The 22800-nt window shown below is 22.0% G+C and overlaps 6 protein-coding genes across 6 annotated transcripts; 4 read left to right on the top strand and 2 right to left on the bottom strand. All coding sequences in view use genetic code 6, as the record gives it.

Annotated features, from left to right (window-relative positions):
* Nucleotides 1–410: 410 nt before the first annotated feature.
* On the top strand, nucleotides 411–6233 carry TTHERM_000773469 (PAS domain S-box protein; the record flags this gene model as incomplete). The annotated part of the gene is made up of 11 exons (XM_012799594.1): nucleotides 411–945; nucleotides 1003–2449; nucleotides 2503–2811; nucleotides 2860–3448; nucleotides 3503–3870; nucleotides 3934–3997; nucleotides 4057–4290; nucleotides 4367–5292; nucleotides 5354–5610; nucleotides 5744–5791; nucleotides 5845–6233. The coding sequence occupies 11 exons, from the start codon at nucleotides 411–413 to the stop codon at nucleotides 6231–6233; spliced, it is 5166 nt and encodes a 1721-aa protein (XP_012655048.1).
* A 239-nt stretch (nucleotides 6234–6472) lies between these two features.
* On the bottom strand, nucleotides 6473–9303 carry TTHERM_00773470 (FHA domain protein; the record flags this gene model as incomplete). Its single annotated transcript, XM_001031600.2, has 12 exons — nucleotides 9118–9303; nucleotides 8894–9059; nucleotides 8637–8819; nucleotides 8108–8580; nucleotides 7942–8045; nucleotides 7818–7881; nucleotides 7573–7761; nucleotides 7213–7522; nucleotides 6930–7159; nucleotides 6792–6867; nucleotides 6607–6735; nucleotides 6473–6528 (listed from the first exon to the last, which is right to left on the bottom strand). The coding sequence occupies exons 1-12, from the start codon at nucleotides 9220–9222 to the stop codon at nucleotides 6473–6475; spliced, it is 2085 nt and encodes a 694-aa protein (XP_001031600.2). The 5' UTR covers nucleotides 9223–9303.
* Nucleotides 9304–11286: 1983 nt separating this feature from the next.
* On the top strand, nucleotides 11287–14707 carry TTHERM_00773480 (Serine/Threonine kinase domain protein; the record flags this gene model as incomplete). The annotated part of the gene is made up of 12 exons (XM_001031601.2): nucleotides 11287–11430; nucleotides 11520–11690; nucleotides 11869–12595; nucleotides 12794–12858; nucleotides 12918–12982; nucleotides 13045–13113; nucleotides 13216–13343; nucleotides 13396–13673; nucleotides 13738–13860; nucleotides 13918–14049; nucleotides 14103–14214; nucleotides 14484–14707. The coding sequence occupies 12 exons, from the start codon at nucleotides 11287–11289 to the stop codon at nucleotides 14705–14707; spliced, it is 2238 nt and encodes a 745-aa protein (XP_001031601.2).
* Nucleotides 14708–15885: 1178 nt separating this feature from the next.
* On the bottom strand, nucleotides 15886–16317 carry TTHERM_000773499 (transmembrane protein, putative; the record flags this gene model as incomplete). Its single annotated transcript, XM_012799595.1, has 1 exon — nucleotides 15886–16317. One exon carries the CDS (start codon nucleotides 16315–16317, stop codon nucleotides 15886–15888), a length of 432 nt encoding a protein of 143 aa, XP_012655049.1.
* A 437-nt stretch (nucleotides 16318–16754) lies between these two features.
* TTHERM_00773500 (N-6 adenine-specific DNA methyltransferase) lies at nucleotides 16755–17448 on the top strand (the record flags this gene model as incomplete). Its single annotated transcript, XM_001031603.1, has 3 exons — nucleotides 16755–16961; nucleotides 17027–17170; nucleotides 17221–17448. 3 exons carry the CDS (start codon nucleotides 16755–16757, stop codon nucleotides 17446–17448), a joined length of 579 nt encoding a protein of 192 aa, XP_001031603.1.
* A 1150-nt stretch (nucleotides 17449–18598) lies between these two features.
* TTHERM_00773510 (DUSP domain protein) lies at nucleotides 18599–21834 on the top strand (the record flags this gene model as incomplete). The annotated part of the gene is made up of 4 exons (XM_001031604.1): nucleotides 18599–20909; nucleotides 20958–21329; nucleotides 21381–21707; nucleotides 21758–21834. 4 exons carry the CDS (start codon nucleotides 18599–18601, stop codon nucleotides 21832–21834), a joined length of 3087 nt encoding a protein of 1028 aa, XP_001031604.1.
* Nucleotides 21835–22800: the final 966 nt, after the last annotated feature.

A 22800-nucleotide genomic window follows, 5' to 3' on the forward strand; every position in this document is an offset into this window, starting at 1 on the left:
TGATGAATTTTTATTCTTATATTTTATATTGTTTGTTCTACTTCTACTTTTAAAATCATTCAAATAAAAAACATATATTTTTTTTTTGCTTAAAAATTTAATACTTTCAAAAAAATAAAATAAAATCAACAAAATTCAAAAGATAATTAATTAATAGCTTGATAAAAAAAGATAAAGATACATAATAAGAACAGGGAAATGTTGTCTTAATCCAGCAATTTATAGGTTTATGTTGAATAAGAGAGCAAAGGTAAAATATAGCATTTCAAAAAAATATAAAGTTGTTTGTTTGAGATGATTCATGACTCATATTAAGTTTTACCTATTTAGCCATTTGTGTTTGGAATTTTAAAGGCATTAGAATATGTGCAAATACTTTAGTTTTCTTTTCATAAAAGCTATACTTAGCTATGGAGTAATACAGGCGTCTAGCTAATATAAACTGCTTTAGAATTCACATCAACAAACTATGTTGTCTAAAATTCTAGCTAAATTGTAATTCATATCCTTTTTCATCTATTGATTTAATGTATTCAAAATAATTAATTATATAGCTATTTCTTGGAGTTAGCTACATAAGCTTAGGTATCTGTATATTTATGGTGTGCTTAATTATAACAGCCTGCTACTTAAGTTAGAAGAAATCAAAAACAAAGTCTCCAATTTATATAAACCTGCTCAAAATTATAAGTATGTATGGAATTTTACTGAATACAATATTATTTTTGCCTTTATATAACAGCTTTGTCGGTATGGTTATTTGCGCTAATCCTAATATGACCTGCTTTTAAGGAATTTACTTTCTTCATTTGGTCTTTTCTGTATTAGGTGCTGTTATATTAATCTCCACAACAGCATTATTTGCTTTCTTTTAAGTTGATTTAAATTTATTTTCTAAGTTATGCTTTGCACGTCCTTTTTGTCTCTTTAATTTGATTAATATAGGTAGAGATCTTTTTTTTCAAATTTATAAAATTTATTTTACTTTTAAATTAATAAAAGGATTTAAAATGATACCTCCAGTTATTGTCGCTTTAGATAAAACTCAAACTAGTGGTAATATTGTTGTAATAGCTCTATTGTTAACAATGATTCTTAAAGTGGGCTACAGCTTTTTCGATCCTGGTTATTATAATTCATTAGTCAATTTATTTAATAAATCTAGCTAATATTTTGCTTTATGGATTATGTTTAGTTGCTTTCTTTGCTAAATTATAGGCAGTGATTCAATTTCACTTTTATATGTATTTCTTGCTTCACCGTTTTTTGTATTAGCAATGTTTTCCTTAGATAAGCTGAGAAATTAATATACTTTATCATCTTGCTTAACGTACTAAAAAACTGTGAAAGAGTATTTTATCTTTTTAAACTTATTAGTTACTTTAATAAAAGATGAAAAAAACGAATAGTCATAACTTTAATTGGAAGGAATATTAAAACATCATTTGAGGGTTTGTAAAAAGGGTATTTAAGATTGCTGTTGTAGAATAGTTGAAGAATATTCTATTATTCAAGATGGTGAAGAAGGAGAAGAAGCATTACCATTACAAAGAAGAAAAGAGAAGCTAATAAATGATAAAAGAAAAAGATCAAGTTAGAAATCTAATAACCTTCTACCCAAGAATAACAACAACTACAGAAACTCTGAATAACAAATTATTGAAGCAACTAATTAGACAGAAAAGCCTCAAACAGTAAACGACATTTAAATCTTGAATTTGAATTACCAAAATAGATGGTTTTCGTTTTTGTCAAATTTACTTAATGAAGCTATCGTTGCATACCCCAAATCTCCAGGACTTTAAATTTGCTATAGCTATTTGCTAGCTGAAAAATTAAACAATAAAACATTTTCTATTTATAAATCAAAGATTGCTAAAGTAAGTAATAATATTTCAATAATTGAACTGTTTTGTATTTTTAGATAAGAGAAAATTTTAGAAGAGTCAATGAGTGAAAATATGCAATCTTTACAAATACATAATGACAATGAAGATCTCATTATTAATTAATATGTAAACTTCAATCGAGATTTTGACTTCTTTTAGGATTAGGTTATTAAGGCTGCCAAAGAACATAAATTATTTTGGAAAGAGTTAGAAGAAATTACACCAAATATTAGCAAACTCTAAAAGATAAGTAAAGTTTTAGATGACCAAAATTATTCTTTATGCTAAATGTTCAATGATTTAACTCTTTAAAACCAAAATAATATCAACTTACTCTACTTTTATGGTTAATATTTAAATGAAATAACTCATGACACTGAAAATAGCAGCAAAGTGCTTTAAAAAGCAGAGTAACTTTTTAAGCAATAGAATAGCTCCAAAATTTAACTGAATAACCAAAAATTTTTCCAAAATGAAAACAGTAAAAATTCAATTGTTATAGCATTTGCTGATTCAGAAAGAATGGGAGAAATCATTTACAGTAACCAATATTTGCAAAAGTAATTATTAAAAAAATTCAAAATAATATTAACAATCTAAAATTAATTTAAAGCTTTTTAGGCTTTTCAAAGTAAGATTTGCTACAAAAGAATGTTTCAATGCTAATGCCTCCTTTGATTTCTAAAAAGCATAGCAACTTAATGAATAGATTCATTTAAACATCATAGTCAGCATTTACTTAAAACTTTCGTATTGTCCCAGCAGTAAATAAAAAAGGTAATCTAGTTCCTACCAACCTTTTACTGAAAGTAATTCCTGAATTTAATAATGGAATTTAAATATCTGGAATTATGTATGAAGAAACTAGTTTAAGTCCATAAACTTATTCTAGTAATAAAAAATTTTATTATTTGATTTATAGGTAAATAATCTTTTTTTTTTCAAAGTCTAAACATTTTTTTAAAAATAGAATTGATACTCTAGAAATCATCTAATCTTGCAAAAATTGTTTCTAAGACTTTGGTATTTTTTCAAGAAATTAAAAGTAAATGGGTGCAAAGGATATTGAAATAGATTTAATAATGCCTTAAATTAATGATCCATTTACTATTACATAGCTGATAGAATAGCCTATTGAGGGAGTTGATATTCAAATAGATTCAACTTAAATTAAAAATATGTCTATTGATTAAATAGATTATGAAGACTCGAATGCTAATATTTAAGACTCTAACAATGCAATAACAACTGAAGAAATAGCTAGCTTCCATTAAATAAGTGGGAATAAAAATAACAGTAATACTAAGGTTATACTTGAAGAAACATTTGATGAGCAAGAAGATACCATGCAAACTTAAAATAATATTTCAAAATATAGAAAATGTTAAATAAGATGCTACTTTATTGAAGATTATTTTATTGAAAAAGGATGTACATTAAGATTTATCAAATTTCACGAAACTGAATAAGACCTTTAAAATTAAAATTAATAATCTAATGAGAACACAAAAATTATTGAGAATGCTAAGTAAATGAATAGTACATAGAAGTTTCAATCAGTAAAAAAAACTTTTTATTTAAATATTTTTTTAGAAAAAAAATTCTTAAAAAAGGTAAAAAATCGAAAAATATAAAATAAAAATGAAGAAACATTGAAAAATGAAGATTATGAGGAAAATTAGTAATATAAAAAATAAAGTATGTCTTATAGAGAAGATGAAGAATAGTAAGAAGATGAAAATTAAGATTTCAAATAACTCATATAAGAGAAAAGAATGCCAAAAATCTTAATCTTACTAATTAGAATTTTAGTCTTGTCTACATTATTGCTCATTGCTCTTTCTTCTTATAAATTGTATCTGAATTTATAATATATTTAGTATAATGGATATGCAGTAGATGGAATTAAGTACTCTTATTTAACACCTTTATATATAACTTAAGCTACTTATTGGGCTAGATAAATTTGGCTTGTTGCTAAGTAAATAAATTTTTTTAAAACATCATTTTTATTAATTTACTCATTTTTTTATTTATTTAACAGTTAACTAAGATCTCCGATACCTGGAAATTCCCACTTTTAGCAAGAAACGTGGTATAGATAAAATGTATTATTTATTAATAAAGTAGTTTTGATTTTATTGTAATATTAATCCAATTAAAATAGCTTAGTCAAAGTATCAACTCTCTTTAGCTAAATTAATTTCAAGTAATATCATCATCTTTGCAAATGAATAGCCTAGCAGGTTATGACCTTTATAATGCAAATCAAAATTTTAGTATGGCTAATATGCTTTCAAATGGAACTATGGTTTAACAGTACGAGTAATATACTGATTCAATATTTAAATTTATTACTTCTAGCTCTAATTTAGTGAATGCAACTTTGGATTCTTTTTGCGTAATCATCAAATAAACTTCTTTCTTTTATCAATTTTTAAATTGAATTTAGTAAAAATTTTTATTTTCTGAAATAGACAAACAGTTCTACAAGTAGTTACACTAATCCAACTCAAATAAGCTTTTATTATGTTAAATAAAATGGAGTTTATGAGCTATTCGAGTAGGCGAAAAACAAGGCTTTCACATTCTATTACTATTATATAAATTTAAACTCAAATTAAGGTTCATTTAATCTTTTTGTATTTGTGACATAATTGGTTATAATATTCATAACTTTTTGCTTCATTACTTATGTAGGCAATCAAATAATAAAAGGAAATATCACTGTTGTCTCTTTATTTAGCTATATTCCCATGAATGAAATTTACAATTTAGCGAATCAGTGTGATGTATTTATCATAAAATTTAATAAATAAAACATAGATGGAGAAATTTATTTTAGAGAGCTGTTATTAGATGAGCCTAACTCTAAATAAGTTGATGGATAGAATAATAACTGGCTAGAAAAGTAAAGAAATAAAGAGATCAGTATATTTTAAGAATCTAATCAGAATTTAATGCACGCAAATTCAAAACTCAATGCCAACACACCCAAGTTAGCTGGTGTAGTATATGGTGAAAGTCCAAATCTAACATTTAACTCTTAGTTAATTCCTACAGTATCAAGAAGAAATGATGATATGACACTAAATGAAATGATTTTTTTAAATTAAAAAAATTAATAATTCAACCAAGATGATAAAAATTTAAATTAAATTTAGTAACAGATTGATAAAAGCATGAATGAAGAAAATCAAGAATTAGAAATAAATAGAGTATCAAAATTTTTAAATCAAAAAGGAGAAAGAGACTCTTTTATGCTTCTGAAGCAATTATTTATTGCTTCTTTCTTTATTTCATTATACTTTATTTCATACTATCTCCAATTACTTTATCAACAATATAGCAATAACATTTTAACTCATTACATGTATTCTTCGTATAGACCGATTAATCTTTCGTAAATTATTTACATAAATAAATAAATATTGATTTAAAAATTTTAATATCTATTAAAAAAGGGAATATGGAACGTTATTTATTGAGGCAATGTATTTTAAATATAGTATTGATAAAAGTAGGACTTATTTAACTTTTAATGTTACTTTTACAAGTTATTTAAATGAAAAAAATATGCTTTCAAGCTTTTATTGGACCTATCCTTCATAACTAGATACTTATAGAACTGAATACATTAAGAGAGATTCTTATAACTTTTGTTATTACATGACAGACATAACTGATGAAGAGAAAACTAACTGCGAAAATGACTTTAATGGTAAAATTTACTTAATTTTTTATTCCATAAATAGTTATTAATAGAATAAAAATAATTTGAGTATATATTTACCGTGCTTTTATAGTATATAGCCATTAATAACTTTTAAATATTATATTTTGATGAAATTAAGGTGTTAACAAAAGAGGTTTAAGGTCAGGAATAGTTTCATATTTAGAAAGTAAATTTTCTTTATATTTTTTGTTTTCAATTCAATATTTTATAAATTTATAGCTTTGAGAGATACATTACAAACTTTTGAAGATTCAGATGCATCAACGTAGGCAGCTATAAATGTGGTTGCTGATAACTATTATCTATCCCTTGAAGATTCTTCAAAGTATATAATTAAGTGCCTTACTTAAAATAACAAAATCTTATATAATGCTTTCTAAGATTATCTAAAAGCTTATACATAATATGCAATAATACTATTTGTGGCCTGCATTTTAACTATCTTATTAATAATTATTTTCATGATAAAACCCTTTTTGTTAATGCTGAACAATCAAATTTGGAAAACAAGAGGTATGCTCAATCTCATTCCTGTTTCAATAATAAATGTTTATCCTTCTTTGAAAAAGTAATTTTTGGCTTCAGATTTACTTTTTAGAAAGTAATGAAAAAAACCAATAAAATAAATAAATAAATAAATTATTTTATAGTTAGTTAACTGAATATATAAAAGAATTTTAAATATTAAGTTCATATTGCATATAATTTAGATTATTTAAAAAATAAACAAAACTCTTATAATTTAATATATTTATTTTTTTACAGTATCAAAATTTAACCTTTTTTTATTATTTAGAAATAAAATACTATTTATTTAATAATATATTTCATTGAATCATTCATCAACTCATTCGTAATCATTATAAGAAGCTTTATATATTCTAGCATCAGATTAAAGTTTCTCTAATTAATTTATTAAATTAATTAATTAATTAATTATTAATTTTTTAATTTGGTTAAAAGAATGTAAAAATTAGTTACCTTGAACTCTTTCATTTGAAATTATATTTTATGGATAGTTTTATACACCAAATTAAGCTGTGATAGAGCTGCCAGCTTATCTATTTTGCTGCATTATCTCAGCCATTCTCTCATTTTTATTTTTATATTCTTAAAATAAATGTAAAATAAATTAAATATATATTAATTCATTAATAACTAATTACCATTAAAATTTTTGTTTGTGAGCATAAGATTGTTATTTAAATCTTCAATTCTTTCGTTGTACTGCTTTTCTTTCATCTTATAAATTTAAAAATAATTTTTAAATTTAATGAAAATTAATAAATTATCTTTATTTTTACCTAAAATTACTCTACTTAATTTGCTAGAATTTATATTTTTTTATCCTTTTCATCTAGAAGATTAGAAAAGAAATCAATGCAATTTTATTCGTTTATTGATTCTGATTTATTAGTTAATTACAATGTTTTCAACTGTTTATTCAGTTCGTCATTAATTATTCTTTCTCTATCTAATTTCTTCTCTATTTCTTCAAATAAGTCCTATAATTCTATCAATTTACCTACACTCTCTTTTTTAACACATAAAATTAAGCTAATTTTAAAAAATCAAATTAAATTTTACCTTTTTACTTAGTCTCATTTATAAGATCTTCAAATTCATCTATTCTGTTTTTTAATTTAGAAATGATGTTACCTTGATTTGCTTTGTTAGATGACAAATCCATAACACTAACGTCAAAAAGTACTGCATAATTCTCTAGTTCCTACTTCATTTTTTCAACTTCTGAAATCAATTCTTAAATTTAAGTATGCAAGTTTTCGTTCTCAACAGCTAAATTTTTTCTTTCTTCTTACATGAATGCAACTTATTAAACCAAAAACTCGGCTGCATCTCTTTACTTATCTCCAATATCTTCATGTTCATCAAATACCTAATTAAAGCATATACTTTAGATTACAAAACATATAAATAACACTTTACTCTTTGTAATTTAGTATTATATTCATTAATTTTTCTGTCAAAATCAGAGTAAAGGGTTTACATCGTCTCTATTTATCTACTTAATTGCAATTTTAAACCTTTAATTTTATCATCTTTATCAGAATTTTCCTAAAGCAGTGAAGTCCACCTTCTTGAGCATTCGTTATTTCTATTCTCATATTCTAATACCTTTATAAATTTTTCATAAAAAGCTATTAAATAGTAATATTTATTAAATTGGCTACTTATTTCTTACAGGCAGCTAATTCCTTAGCTTAGTGTTCCAAAAATAGCGTAGTATTATTTTATCTAATTATTTGCATTAAAATAATATTTTTATGGAATAGCCAATCATATAAAATAATTTACTATATATCTCTTGTATTCTAGAAATAAGTGCTTATATTCTTCTTTAATTGTTGTACTTCTGCATCTTTTTATGTTAGAAGCTGTCTCAAATTTTTAATTTCAACCTATAGTAATTTTCAAAAATTAAAATATATGCTTTGATAAGATTGATAACAATTTAATCTACATTGTTTTCTTGTAATTTTCTAGTCCAATCTTATTCAGATAAATCAGCAAATTAGATATTTTTTTGCTTTACTTCTTCATTTAAAAGATCTATTTATTTCTATAATTCAGAAGAATACAACTAAAGTGCTTTTTATTTCGCCTTTAATTTATCGTTTTCTTCAACAACTGCATCGTTTTCGTTTCTCAATAATTTGATTTCGTTTTCTAAGCGTATTATTTACTCCTCTCTTTACAGTAGCTTATCATTAAGATCAATATTTTAATTATATAATTCTTATTTCACTCCTTCTAATTTATCCAATTTTTGTTGCTTGATGTTATAAGAATTCGGAGTAAAATTTCCTAATTATTGTGATTCTTAATGAATATGTTGATATGATTAATTTGCAAATTATGTAGATCCTAAATTATTACTATTATTATTATTATTATAAGAAGAACCTACCTAGTTTACAGAATAGCTTTTCTTTTCTTTTTTTTATTTAGAAATTAGTTAGTTGATGCAAGTTTTGTGTAATCTAAATTACGCTATTGCTATGGCTATTTAGAAAATGAATTATCTCTAAAGGAATAATCAACTACAGAAATCTTAAAATCTTTATCTTTTCTCGGAATTTCGTCACGTAATACTTATTCTCCTATATTTTAACTCTTTTATTATAGTGCTGCTTAATTAGCCTTTGACTGAAAGAAAATGAACTTATTCTAATCTGTATTTAAAATATTATCATATGCTCGAATAAATTGAAATATTAATTAAATATTTTATGATAAATTTGTATACCTTAACCAACTTAAATAACATCTTAATCAAATATTTAAACAGATTATCCATTTTTTAATCTTTGGTCATTCAAATAGGTGCCATTAAGAGATTCTAAATCTTTTAAAAAAGCACTGTTTTTCTCATCAAATTCAATTAAGCAGTGTTCTTTTGAAGCGCTAGCATGCTAATTTAAAAAATGATATGTAGCCTAAAAAGGTCTTATTTAAGCTAATTTAACTTACTTTAACAATAATATGACAAGAATTAGCTCTTCCAATAATATTTATTTTCTTTGAAAGCTAATATATTTAACCGTTAGTTTATTTGAGTGTGCCAAATATATTCATTTTTTTCCAGTAATTTTAGCTATTTTTAACAGTCCCTTAAAAAGTAAATAACACTAATAAATGATAATTTATTTATTTCTTTTGTTTTATGATTTATTTTTATTAGGAATAAAATGAATGACTATAAAATAATTAGAAACATAAATTTTAATTCATAATTTGTTTCAAAAATAAATAATTATTTCTTATGAATTTAAATAAAGATCTCAATTATATCTTTTTAAATAAATTCTAATTACTTCAAAATTAAATTCAAATAAATATTATTTATCAATAAAAAGAAAATATTTTAATTTCTTTATTTAATCTTCATATTTTAAAAATAATTTAAATTTTACAAAAAAATACTTATTTAAAATCTGATAGTATTTCATTTATTTTTATCTCAAAGAACATCATTTTTTTAAAAAAAATTTATAATATTTTATTTAAAAATTATTTGCTTCTATTTAAAAAATAATATTTTATTTTGAAAATTCTAAAAAATTATTAATTTTTTATGTTTTTTAAATCAATTGTAAAAAAGCAATTTTTATGATAGACAAAAGCCTATGCAAAAAAGAATTTTTTAATTTTTCGAAATAATTGTTGATATCTATTTTCTATTCAAAAAAATTTGTGTTGTTATAAAATCTATTCGATTTCTAAAATTGAAATTAGATCAAAATATCTATTTGAACTAAATTAAAAAAATATTTTCAAGTATGAAGAAAATATCTTCATTTTTCAAATATTTTAGAGTAAATTGAAATTTTAAAATAATTTAAACTTAATTGAGTAAAAAGCTCTAGGTTTAGTTATGCTTATTATTAAAAATTTCATCAAAAAATATTCCATTATTTCGTCTATTTTTATCTGGAATTTCAATTTTTTTTTAATAAATTTTTTATTTAAAACTTAAAGTAAAAGAAAGATTCAAATTACTTTAAACATAAATTCAAATAATACTCTTTCTAATTTATAAATTTTTATAATTATATTTTAAAACCTTTTTAAAGTAGGTTTATCCTATTCCAAATTTCTTTTATTGCACTTGTTATACAGTTCTATAGTAATTTGTGTTTAATTTTTCTATAATTTTTTAGTTGTATCATAATTTTGATAATTATTATCTTAAAAATTTTAATTTTCAATTTAGTAAGATAAAATATTAATAGTAATAGCAGACTGATAACCTAAGGTAAATTTTTTATAAAATATAATTTACTGAAAAAAATTTAAATAGCTAATTATAGAATTGGCTCTATCAACTAAAAGAGAAAAATTAATCTCACAATATATTTTATATAGTACTATACTATATGTATTATTATCTCAAAGAGTCTACTTTGATATTTCTAATTTATGCCATAAAATTATATCAGTTTATTTAGAATTCAAAGAATGATAAAAAACTAAGTATATAAACATTTATAAATGAAAGAAAGATATTAGAGAAGGAAAATAGTATGGATAACTTGTAATAATAAGGATAGTTTGCAAAAAAAAAAATTAGGAACTTTTAAATTAAAGCTTTACATAACAAAACAAATTTAACAGAGCAGTTGAATAACAATAAACAGAAAAACAAAATAAAAAAGAGTCATCAATCAAGGATTGACCAAAACCCTGAAATAACATTATAAGAAGAAAAAATAAAGAAATCTCAACTTGTCTGAAATTCTTTCAAAAAAAATATAATAGTATAGGCTTTTAATTTTACATTAATAATTGCATAAAGGCAACTTAGAACTAATTATATAAGAAAAAATAAGAACAAAAAAATTTTCAGTTCTTTTTACAGAGATTAAACATAGCACCATTAATTAAATAAAGAAAAACATTAGAAAAAAATATTATTTAGAATATTAGGAGCTTTTTAACATTGATACTCATTTTATTTTCGCTTTGATTGATTGCAAAATAATAATAAAGAGGGAATTACTTGTGGTTAATTATTATAAAAAAGGATAAGATTATTTATTCATTGCGCTTCTGATAAGAATTTTTTTCTAAGATTGATTAAAAATTTAGCACTTGAACGAAAGAATAAAATATTTTAAATAAAAATCTTGATAGACTGAAATGAATTCTCCTGGTTTTTAGAATTAAATATCTCCTAATTTACGCAATTTCAAAGAACTTTATCACTTTAAATATTAAGAAAAGCAGTTATAATCACCTACTAGTTAATAAGGATATTAAAATTTGCAAAGCAGCCAAATTATTGTAATAATCTACTTGATTTTCTATTAAAATATTTCATCTAACATTCTATATTTCAATGGCTAATACATATTTTTATTTATTGAAAACAGTCTCCTACCTCTTCTATGAATTAGATGTCTAAGGATTCTCTGCTCCATTCAAGCTAAATTATGAACAAAGCAAGTCCTACAGCAGTAAAATTCCCATCATTTTCAACTTCGCAAAAACAAAAACTCTTTTTAAGTAACACAAACGTTATCCCAAAGAAAGTTTAATCCAAGGTAAATAAGATTTGTTTGATATTTTTGCAATTCTGTTATCATTTTCAAATTAAACTATTAGAATCTTTATTTTAATTTTTTTATGTCTTCTTATCTACGTTGGTTGGCTTATCAAGTCTAATAAATTTTTTGAAGAGCGCTCGTTGTAATTAAAGAAATTATTTTTATTTAAATAAAGGCAAAAATGATATAATTGAACTTATAAAACACAACTTAGAATTAGACATAAGTACATTAATCAGCTAGGAATGTAGATAGCACTAATATTTCGCACTCTAGCTAATAAAATTTGCATCACAACTAATCAATTTAAAATTCTTCTATATAGTAATTCGGAAATTCAGTAAATATTTCACGTCATTAATCATTCTAGCAAGCAGCACCTTCACCTCAAAATGTTTAATTATAAGGATTTCTTTCAAAGCAATCTTCCTAATCTAATTTGAATTCCTCTTAGCTCCAACACTAAGCTGCATTTTCTGCTACCCGTAGTAAAGGTTCTGTTGGTAGCTTCGTGGGCACATTTAATAACTCAAATGAAAACTCATAAAATGTAGAATAGAAAAAATATGAGTAATACTAGCTGCTATAGAAGTATAAGAATACACCCTTTTTGAATTACATGTAATTGAGCTAAGCGAACTCGCCCCATTTGTCTCAATCTTAGAATTTTATGATGATGAAAGAAATACAATAAAACTATTAATAATCATTAGGACATAGTAGAAATCCATCTTAAAACTAACTCTAATAAACTCCTCAATACGAAAGAAAGCAAAGTTCGAGACTTGAAAATAAAAGTTCAATAATGAGTCCAACTAATTAGAGTTAGATACAAAATTCTAACACAAATTAAACAAATTACGACAATTTTAAATTAGACAGTACAATAACTAGGTGGTCACGTAATTAATTAATTAAAAACTTACTCATTAATTTTTTGTTAGAATTTCTTAATATTTTATTGGAATTTGCAAAAATTGTTTTAAAATTTTAAGTAAAAATAATTAAGAAATTCACAAATTATCTACTTATTTTTTACAAATTAATTAGGAAATGCTAGTTGAAATTCTAATTTCATTTATTTAATTTTAAAATTTTAGATTAAAACATGAACAAGAATCAATTTACTTATCAATATGTAATTGGAAAAGGAGGGTTTGGAAAAGTAATTATTTATTCATTATCCTTTTTTCATTTTGAACTTGTTAATTTACTTAAAAATAGGTTTGGAGAGTAGAGCACAAAAAAAATCAAAAACCATACGCTATGAAAGAAATGTCAAAATCAAAGTATGATAAATTAATTGTATTTTTAATATTAAACATTAAAACATAAAACAAAAATAAAATAGAATAATTACAAAGAGAAGTGTAAATTCAGTAATGAGTGAAAGACATCTTTTAAGTTAGCTCAAAAACCCGTAAATAAAATTCTTTCTTTGAAAAAATAAAATCCTTTTTTAATAATAAGATTAATGAGTTAATATGAATATAAATTATTATTATTATAAAACATAAAAAAGGTTTTTAGTTAACATGAACTATGCTTTTTAAGATAGAGACAACTTATATTTAGTGATGGATTTAGTTAGTGGTGGTGATTTGAGATTCCATATAGGGCGTCATAGAAGATTTAGAGAGAATTAAACTAGTAATTTAATAATAAAATTTTCACTTTTAATAATTTATTATGCTTTTAAAAGGGTTTTTTGTAGCATGTATAATGGTAGCATTAGAGTATTTACATACAAGAAATGTCATTCATAGGGACATCAAGCCTGAAAATCTTGTTTTAGATACAGATGGATATGTTAAGGTCACTGACTTGGGAGTAGCTCGTGTATGGAAACCTGAGAACTCTTAAGATACATCAGGGACACCTGGATATATGGCTCCTGAAGTTATGTGTAGATAGAATCACGGTATAGCTGTTGATTATTTTGCAGTAGGAGTTATTGCATATGAGTTTATGATGGGTCGTGTATGATAACTAATTTTTCTTACTTTTAAAATAAGTTTTATTCATTTATTATTTTTTTAAAAAGAGACCATATTTAGGAAGAAATAGAAAAGAGATAAGAGATTAAATTTTAGCCAAACAAGTCTAAATAAAAAAACACGAAATACCAGATGGATGGTCAATTGAAGCAGCTGATTTTATTAACAGAGTAAGTTGATTTATAATTATTATATTTACAAAAACTTAAAATAATATTAAAATGCAGATGATACAAAGAAAGCCAATGAATCGTTTAGGAGTTAATGGACCTGAAGAAGTTAAATAGCATCCATGGCTCAAAAATTTCCCTTGGGAAAAACTTTTAAATAGATAGATTGATGCTCCATTTGTACCTTAGGTAGATAAAAAATTAAAAAAAAGCGTTTTAGATTTATAAATATTTTTAATTAGGCTATAGAAGAAAACTACGAATACAGATAATAAATATCAGCAGATGGTGAAGACACAAACGAAGAGTTAATCTAATAAAATGCTATCCTCTTAAGAAAAAATTCTGTGTAGAGTAAGAAATATTTTTTAATTTTGAAAATTGATATAATAAGTTTAATTAGAAATTCCAATTAAATGGATTGAATAGGGATATTCTTAAATTTCTCAATAAAATGAATTAAAGTTAAAAATAAATATTTAACACTTTAAACAAAAAAAATGAGTTAAATTTCTAGATTTTAAATTTTAAAATGTTTGAAAATAATTTGTTCATAAAAATTAAAATACAATTTCATACAGTTTTAAAAGTAAAGAATATTAATTAATATTTTAACAAAATAGATTTATTTGCAGGCTACAACTATGATATTAACGAAAATTAAAGATAATAATAACAGTTATAATAGTAATAAAGCCAAGGCTAAAATTAAACACTTCAATAAACTGGAAGTACTCATAGTACAAATAATACAAATATTCCCTCTGATAGATCATAATCAGCACTTGCTCATCATGCTTCTCCAACAGCTCAATCATAAAGAAAAACTCCAATTTAGTATGCTTGAAATAATTAGCTTAAAAAGAAAACAAAAATATATCTAATCTAACAAAAATTTCATAAATTGATTTTACTTCAAACTAAATTTTTCCATAAAGAGTTACTTAAACATAAAATCAAATAGATTAAATAGCTGATCAATGATAGTTTAATTAAATATATTCAAATAAAACAAACTATTTATCAAATTAAATGTATAATAAAAAGTAAGAGTAATAATAATGTTAAATTAAATAGCAGGTTGCTTTAGCTTTCATGGTGAAATAATATTTATCATTAAGTAAAATAAATTTCCTTGAGAAACAAACATATTCTCTATAAATAAATAAATAAATAAATATAAATATATATTAAAACTGATAATTATATCCTACAATTCATCCATTCATCCATCCATCTTATTTACCTAAAAATTTATATTTTAGAAAAGTATTGAATATAAATATTAAAATGCTAACTAAACAAAATTATATTTGGTGAGATTAATAAATTATACTATTTCTTTATATTAACCATATCCATTCTATGTATTTACTATTTATTGTATTTTTAGTTAATATTTTCAGAAAATACCAACAAATTTTCAAAAAAACTTAACAAACAGACTTCATTTATTTTTCTATTTATACTTAAATTTTTATTGATTTTAAATTCATTGTATCAATAAAATTGATAAGTAGAAAGAAAGAAAATCTTTTACTTTTTTTATCTAGCTTATATTTTTAAAATACAGAAATGAAAATTCAAAAAATAAATCAATTTTTATTTGATTATTTACATTTAACATGAAATTACTTTAATTATTTTTAATAGCTTCATTAAATTAATTAACAAGTTTATGATAGATTAAATATTTTTGAGTTTTTTGATAAGTTCATTTAAAATTCAAATAAATTTATTTATTTAATTTTATTATTTATATGAATATAATTTTATTAATTGAATGTTAATTTTTTTTTAATCGCTATTATTTAGATTTTATGTGTTATAGGCTAAATAAAAGAAATTAACAATTACAGGATCACTTTATGAATATTTTACATAATTTAAATGGAATTTTAAATAAATTAATCTTTTAAAAGATTATATACTTTTTTATTAAATTTGAAATTTTTTATTGACTTTTTTATATAATATTAATAAAGTTAAAGAACATTTAGATATAGATTGTCTCATTTTATGAATTCATAATTCCTTTTTTATTTATCTGAATTTTTATTAAATTTATTCTTTAAAATGGTATGATTTATTTTTAGTTTTGCTCTCATCACAAATTTCATAAATACATTTTATGTTTGTTGTTAATTTTATTTATCTTTCTTTTTCTTATTTTTTTTATTTTATTTTCTATTATTTTATATTTTTTATTTATTCATATTAATTTATTATTATTTTTTTCTTTCTTTCTTTGATTTCTTTTATATAATTTTCTTTTTTAATTTTCCTCATCTTGCAATCCTCATCTTATTCCATCAAATTGGCTTTTATGTCTGCTTTCCTAAAAAAAATACTATTTATATATGTTAATATATTAAACAGGAAAGAAAGGACAAGATACTTGGTCTTGAAATATTTCTTTTCAGCTTAAAATAGTGAATATTAAAATCTAGTTTTCATTTATTTATTTGGTGATATTGAATTTTTTCATGCTATTCGATCTGTAGGAAATATTTTAAATGCGTAATTAAAAACTTGTTTAGCATGAACTATAAAAACTAAAAATGGGGGAATCTTTAAAAACTATGAAAACTAGATTAAATAGTATTCTAATATCTTTAGATATTTTATTTTAAGCTGTTTTATATATTATTTCAATCATTTTCTCTTGCCCAGAGGAAAAAGTACTTTTATTCTTAATTAATTATTATTTTTTTAATTAATTAATTATTTATTTATTTATAAAATTTTCCTTAAAACAAAAAAATTGATGATGCATTTATTATGAATAAATACGTGAATTTGTAATTAATTATAAAATTTAAAAATTTTGAAATTTTTATAAATATCTTTCAATTAATTATCTTATTATTTATCAACAATATTTAAAAACAAAAATGGACGCAGCTAAAAAAGTAAACAAATTCATAATGAAAAATCCAGAAAATGCTGACTTTAATTAGTATTGGTATTCTCCAAAGACTATCGAAATCTTAGTCAATCAGGTCTTGAAGCATGGTAAAAACTGTGCTTTCTTATCAACTCCTAGTATATTTTATTCAATTAATGATGCTCAGTTTTTGAAACAATGCTATGTTTTCGAGGTAACAATTTCTTAAACAACAAATATTAAATAAAATTCAAAATTTATTAAAACCTAAATAAACAGTTTGATAAAAAATTCGAGAAAAATAATCCTAATTTTGTTTTCTTTGATTTTCATAAACCTGAAGACATTCCTGCATAATTTCACAATTTTTTTGACTTCATTGTAATTGATCCTCCTTTTATAACTCGCGATGTTTGGGAAAAGGTAATATTTAAAATTAATGTATTTAAAAAATGAGCTTAAAATAAAAATAGTATGCCAATGCAGCAAAAATAATTGGTAAAAAAGATGAAAATAATAAATTTGTAGCCAATGTATTGGCATCTTCAATCGATGAAAACGATAAAATGTTAGATGAATTGCTTGGCCTTAAAAAGAGAGTAGCACGTCCTTTAATTCCTAATTTGGTTTACTAATATTCTTTATATTCAACATATGAAGATGAAAGCTTAAATTAAGTTAATGAAGAAATAGGATTTTGAATATCAAAAAAAAAGCATATCATTTCTAATAAGTTAGTTAATTCTAAAATATACTTTTAATAATAATTAATTTAATTTAAAAGCAATAAAATCATTTTATATAATTTATATTATAAATAAATAAATAACTATAAAACCCCTTTTTAATCTCTAAATAAATAATGATAAACACATAATTAAAATTTCATTTATTCTAATATTTAAAGTTTAAAATAATTTAAATGGTTAGTATGTAGTAAACATTTTAATAAAAGCAGAATATTATTCAATCAATTTAATCAAAAAATAATTTTCTCAAAATGTCTTTTAAGTTATTGATTGTATTTTATTTAAGATTTTTATTTCAATTATCTTAAATAAACTTTATAATTTTTCATTTTTAATCTCTAAAAATATTGTTTTTATTCATATTTTAAGATTTAATTATTTAGATGCTTTATCTAAGGTAATATTTTTATTTATTTTAAAAAAATTGATTAAATGTAAATTATTTTTTTTAAAAAATTTTAAAATTTTTTAAAGAAAATTAAAATTAAAAACAAAAAAAATTAATAAATTTTAATTTAATTATTTATTCGTTTTCATTTTTATGTTGAGCTTAGTTTTCTTATTAAAATTGAAGCCCTCCTTTTATTATTTTTATTTATAAAATTTGTTTGATTAAAAAAAATTATTTTAAAACAAAATTATAATAATATTTTACAAAGTTTTCTTTTTTTTCTTTTTGAATATGGTGAAGTTAAACAATTATTCTTAAACTTATAGAAAGATCAGTTAAAAAAAATTGGTATTTAAATAAATATAAAGTCTTAAAAAAAATGTATTTTTGTGATCAGTAAATAAACATTAAAAATAAAATTGTAATTTAATTGTATAATATTAACAAAAAAATCTATTTAAAAAATAAATATTATGATTTGAGTTAATTCTATGAAAAGTAATTATTTTGTATTGTGTTGCTCTAGTAGAATGAAATGCTATTTTAAAAATATTGTTAACATAAACATTTTCGTTAATTAATAATCTATTTATTCATTTAAAATCAAAACAAATAATTTCAGATTTATATTTGCTTTTTGAGTGAATTATAGGTATTTAAATAGAATTTTTGATTACACTAAACCTTTAGACTGAAAACAAAGCATTTTCTATGAAAGGAATTAAATTGTAATAATATGCTTCAGGCGAAGAAAAAACTTAAATGAATACATTTTATTGCCTTATATGCAATTAAGAGGCGAGTAATAGATAACTTGTAGATTTTTAAAAGCCATCTTAAGGATAATATTAAGAATAAATATATGATAGGATTTAAGCTAACAATATTTATAAAACTGATAATGCTAAATAGCATTACATTAATATTTTCTGTTAAGATTGCGAATAAAAGTTTAATACTTAAGAAAATCAACTAGATATTTTTAGGAAACTTATTGGTTTCTTTGAAGATAGTAGATATTAAAGTAGCTAAGAATGTAATAACAATTAGGCATAAGTTAAAGATTAAAAAAAGCTTAAAATAAAAGATTTAATTAGACTTATAATGCATATGTTCAATGAGATTACTGGCATAGCATAAATAGTTTACTCATCTTTTCTTTATAATCCAATTTTATAAAATAGCCTATAATAAGAAAAAAACCTCATTTATAACAGTAAATTGCAAAAGTTTATCTGTGAACATTAAAAATATTCAGTGTAAAACGAATCTAAAAAGGATTCTTTTTTAGATAAGGATTGTATGTAAATTAATTAAATAGCTCAAGATGAGTGCTTAGAAGCTGATAAAGAAGGATAAGATAAGAAATTTATTAATAATTTTTATATGGATTCACCATTTACTAAAGCCCCAAAAAGAAAGTTCAAGCAGTAATCAGTGGATATTCAGGACACACAGTTAGATTCTTTAAAATATACTGCAAACAACAGAAAACAATAAGCAAATGAATCAGATAGATTTTGCTTATTTAGTGCCTCTCAAGATTTCTTGTAATAGAGAGATTAAGAAATTAATTAGAAAGTAAATAAATCTGTTGAACAGATTGAATTGAACTTGCTATCTAAAAAACCTAAATAAAATAGTACAAAACCTAATATTCCATAATTACCATCTAAAAGGTATTAAGGTACTCATAAGTCAGTAGGCAATTCTGAATAAATGTAAAAATTAAAATCGACAAATGCAAATAATACACTTAACATATCTATATAAAGTAATATTGATTTTGGAAATAATAGCTTTTTTACCTAGAGTCCATCAGTGATACATATGATGGGAACTTAATCTAGTCAAAATCAAAGTATAACTAACAATAATAATAAACTTTTTTAAGAATTTCACTCTTCTAAAAATTCAGCTCAGTAAATTTTATTTGGAGAAGGTCCAGCAAGCAAAAAGCTTCTGGATATCAAATAAAGCTTACAAAAATAAATAAATTAATCCTCAAATTATTTAAATAAAAAGAATAATTTATAAAAATTAAATAATCACAGCTCAGATTAAATATAAACTAGTTAATTATAAAAGGCAAATATCATAAAAAGATCATCTCTTATTTTAAATGATTCAAAACCAATGGATAAAAAAAAAATTGAATTGAACCATTTCTAATTTTACTCAAGCAACAATATTCAGAATGAGTAATTCATGAATGAAAATACTAACTAAGTGTTAATAAATTGTAATTCTTAAAATAAAAAAATTAAAAACGATTTAAAGAATAGTAGCTCATAACTTCCAGTATCTTAAAATTCATCTTAGAATTGTGTTAATTCTACAAACTACATATCAAATAAATCTAAATCTTCTGATGGAAGTGCTCTAGAAAATGTTTAGCTAACTGAAAGAGCTTCTTCATCAATGAACGTTACTACTGTTTAAAATGAAATGCAAGCAAATAATATATAAGATGTCAGCAGTATTTAAGGATTTATAAATTTAGCTTGTGAAGGTTCGCCTCAAACTCCTACAAATTAGTCTGAAATAAATATCAGCTAATATAAAGACTTCTATAAAAATGAAAATTAAAATTAAGCTTTAGGAAAAGATAAGAAACCAGAATTGTCCAATAATATTCCTAAAACTTTAAAATATAGAAAAACAACAAGTAATTAGAATGTGACAAATAATATCCTTTTTAATTAGGAGAATGTAACACAAGATTAACAAATCCTAAAAGATGATGAAGATTGTACTATGGATAAAAAATATAAATTTTACAAATTTGGTTTTAATTCAAGTAATGATAATAGCATCATGGGAGGACTAAAGAGTTTAAATAATTCTGTGAATATGTCATATTTAAATAAAACTATTATAAATGATAATAATCTTTCTCAGTCAACCATCATGAATAATTCTAAATATCACACAACTACACCTATACAAGAAAAAATTATCATTAAAAGTTTAATGAAAAGTGAATATGGTTCAAACTTTAACAATAGTGGCTTTCATTTTGGTAATTTATTGTTTAAATAATATATTATTATTTATTTTTAATTACTAGAAAGAGTAGGTGTTATTAATGAAGCAAAATACATTATTAGTGCACAGTGGTGGAGAGAGTGGATGGAATACGTTGGGTTTAATGAAAGTGCCTAATGCTTTTAAGAGAGCGATATTTAGATTCGCAAAGAGCGTCCTAAAAAGCTGAAAAACAAATGTTTGTTAAAGGGAGAGTAATTATACAATTTTAAAAATACAAAAAATATCGAGTTAAAAGAGAATCTCTTAGAACACTATGACTATGAAGCAGTACCTAAATCGATCTTTTGTTATATTAAAATGTGGTATGGAGTTGACTACGAAATAATTAGATTCTTAAAATATGATGCCTCTTAACCTGTAGATAAATCAGTCTATCTTGATTTATATCCAGGTAAATGGAAATTTATATATTTGATTATAATTAAATAAAATTATTTAATAGAAAAAATACTTGCTTTCTCTCTGCCAATAGGGATTAGAAAAAGATCTAAAAATAGCACAATAGGATCAACGAATACTGAGAAAACAAATAACTTGAGAGAAGGATAAACTCAGATTTCTTAATCAAATAAAACTCTCCCTTCAAAAGCTAATAAAAATGAAAAGTTAAGCTTGACAGAAAATAATATAAGTAGCACATCTCTTTCTAGAGCTAATAAATATGAAGACAAACGAACAAATTAAAAAAATAGAAATCACCAAAGCTTAGATATTGATAAAATAAGTGTAACTATGATAGATTCAAATAAGAAAACTGTTTAAAATGAGTGTAAGTTGATTTTTGAAAAAAAATTTAATCAAAAAATTTAAATAAAATAGAAAATGACACAATTGTAGGACATAATTCTTAACGGTCAGTGGCTTAAGAAAAATCAAAGGCTTGTAATATTTTTTGACAAAATAAAAAAATAAATATGACAACTTTGTAAAATATTTTGATATAAACCTTTTCAAAAAATAATTAAAAAATTTTATGCAAAAATAAATTATTTTCATAAAGAACAAAATTATTTTGATTATAATTAAATATTAATAAATAAATAAATAAATAAATAATACTTCTAAAAATTTAAACAAAAAAATTAATTTTATAAATAGTAAGTAAGTGTAGATTATATTTTAAAATTTATATTTATTCTAAGTATTTTAATTTGTTATAAATTAATTTATACTAACTATTCTTTTTCTAATTTTTGTTGATAAAATAGTAATTAATATTTGAATAAATAACCTTTAAAAAAAACTAAATTATTAAATTTCAAATTTAATAAGAAATAAAAATATGATACATTATTGAGCTATTTTTAAAATTTTACTTTTACTTTTCAATTTATTTATTATTAATTAAAACTTGAAAGAAATACAAAAATATAAGTATATTCACTATTTGAGAAGCTTCTTTTAATGAAAAATGGGTTATAATTTATAATTAAAGTTTCATAAATATTAAAAATAATAAAGTAAATTAAGGAAAAGAATTTTATTTTTAATTTTATTAAACTTGTTCTTTACAAATTTTGAATCACAATAAATAAAATAAATAATTAAAAGGAAAAAAATAATGACTATATTCATAATTATTGATTACTTTTAGAAATTAATTGTGAGCTTTGATTATTTAGGATTAAGACCTACTTTAATATTCCAAAATAATTAGTGAATTATTTTTAAATTTTTAAAAATTTTTGATTAATTAAAGAAAAACAAATTAGTAAGAATCAATGGAAATTTTAGAAATTAATATTTAGAATTATTTTATAATTGAAACCTACTTAAATACTCAAACATAATTGTTAAGTTATTGTATTTTTGTATTTTAAAAATTAATTTCTTTACAAACTTTAGTTAGCAAGTAATACTTT

Source organism: Tetrahymena thermophila (genome assembly GCF_000189635.1).
Source record: "Tetrahymena thermophila SB210 genomic scaffold scf_8254449, whole genome shotgun sequence".
Classification (NCBI taxonomy): domain Eukaryota; phylum Ciliophora; class Oligohymenophorea; order Hymenostomatida; family Tetrahymenidae; genus Tetrahymena; species Tetrahymena thermophila.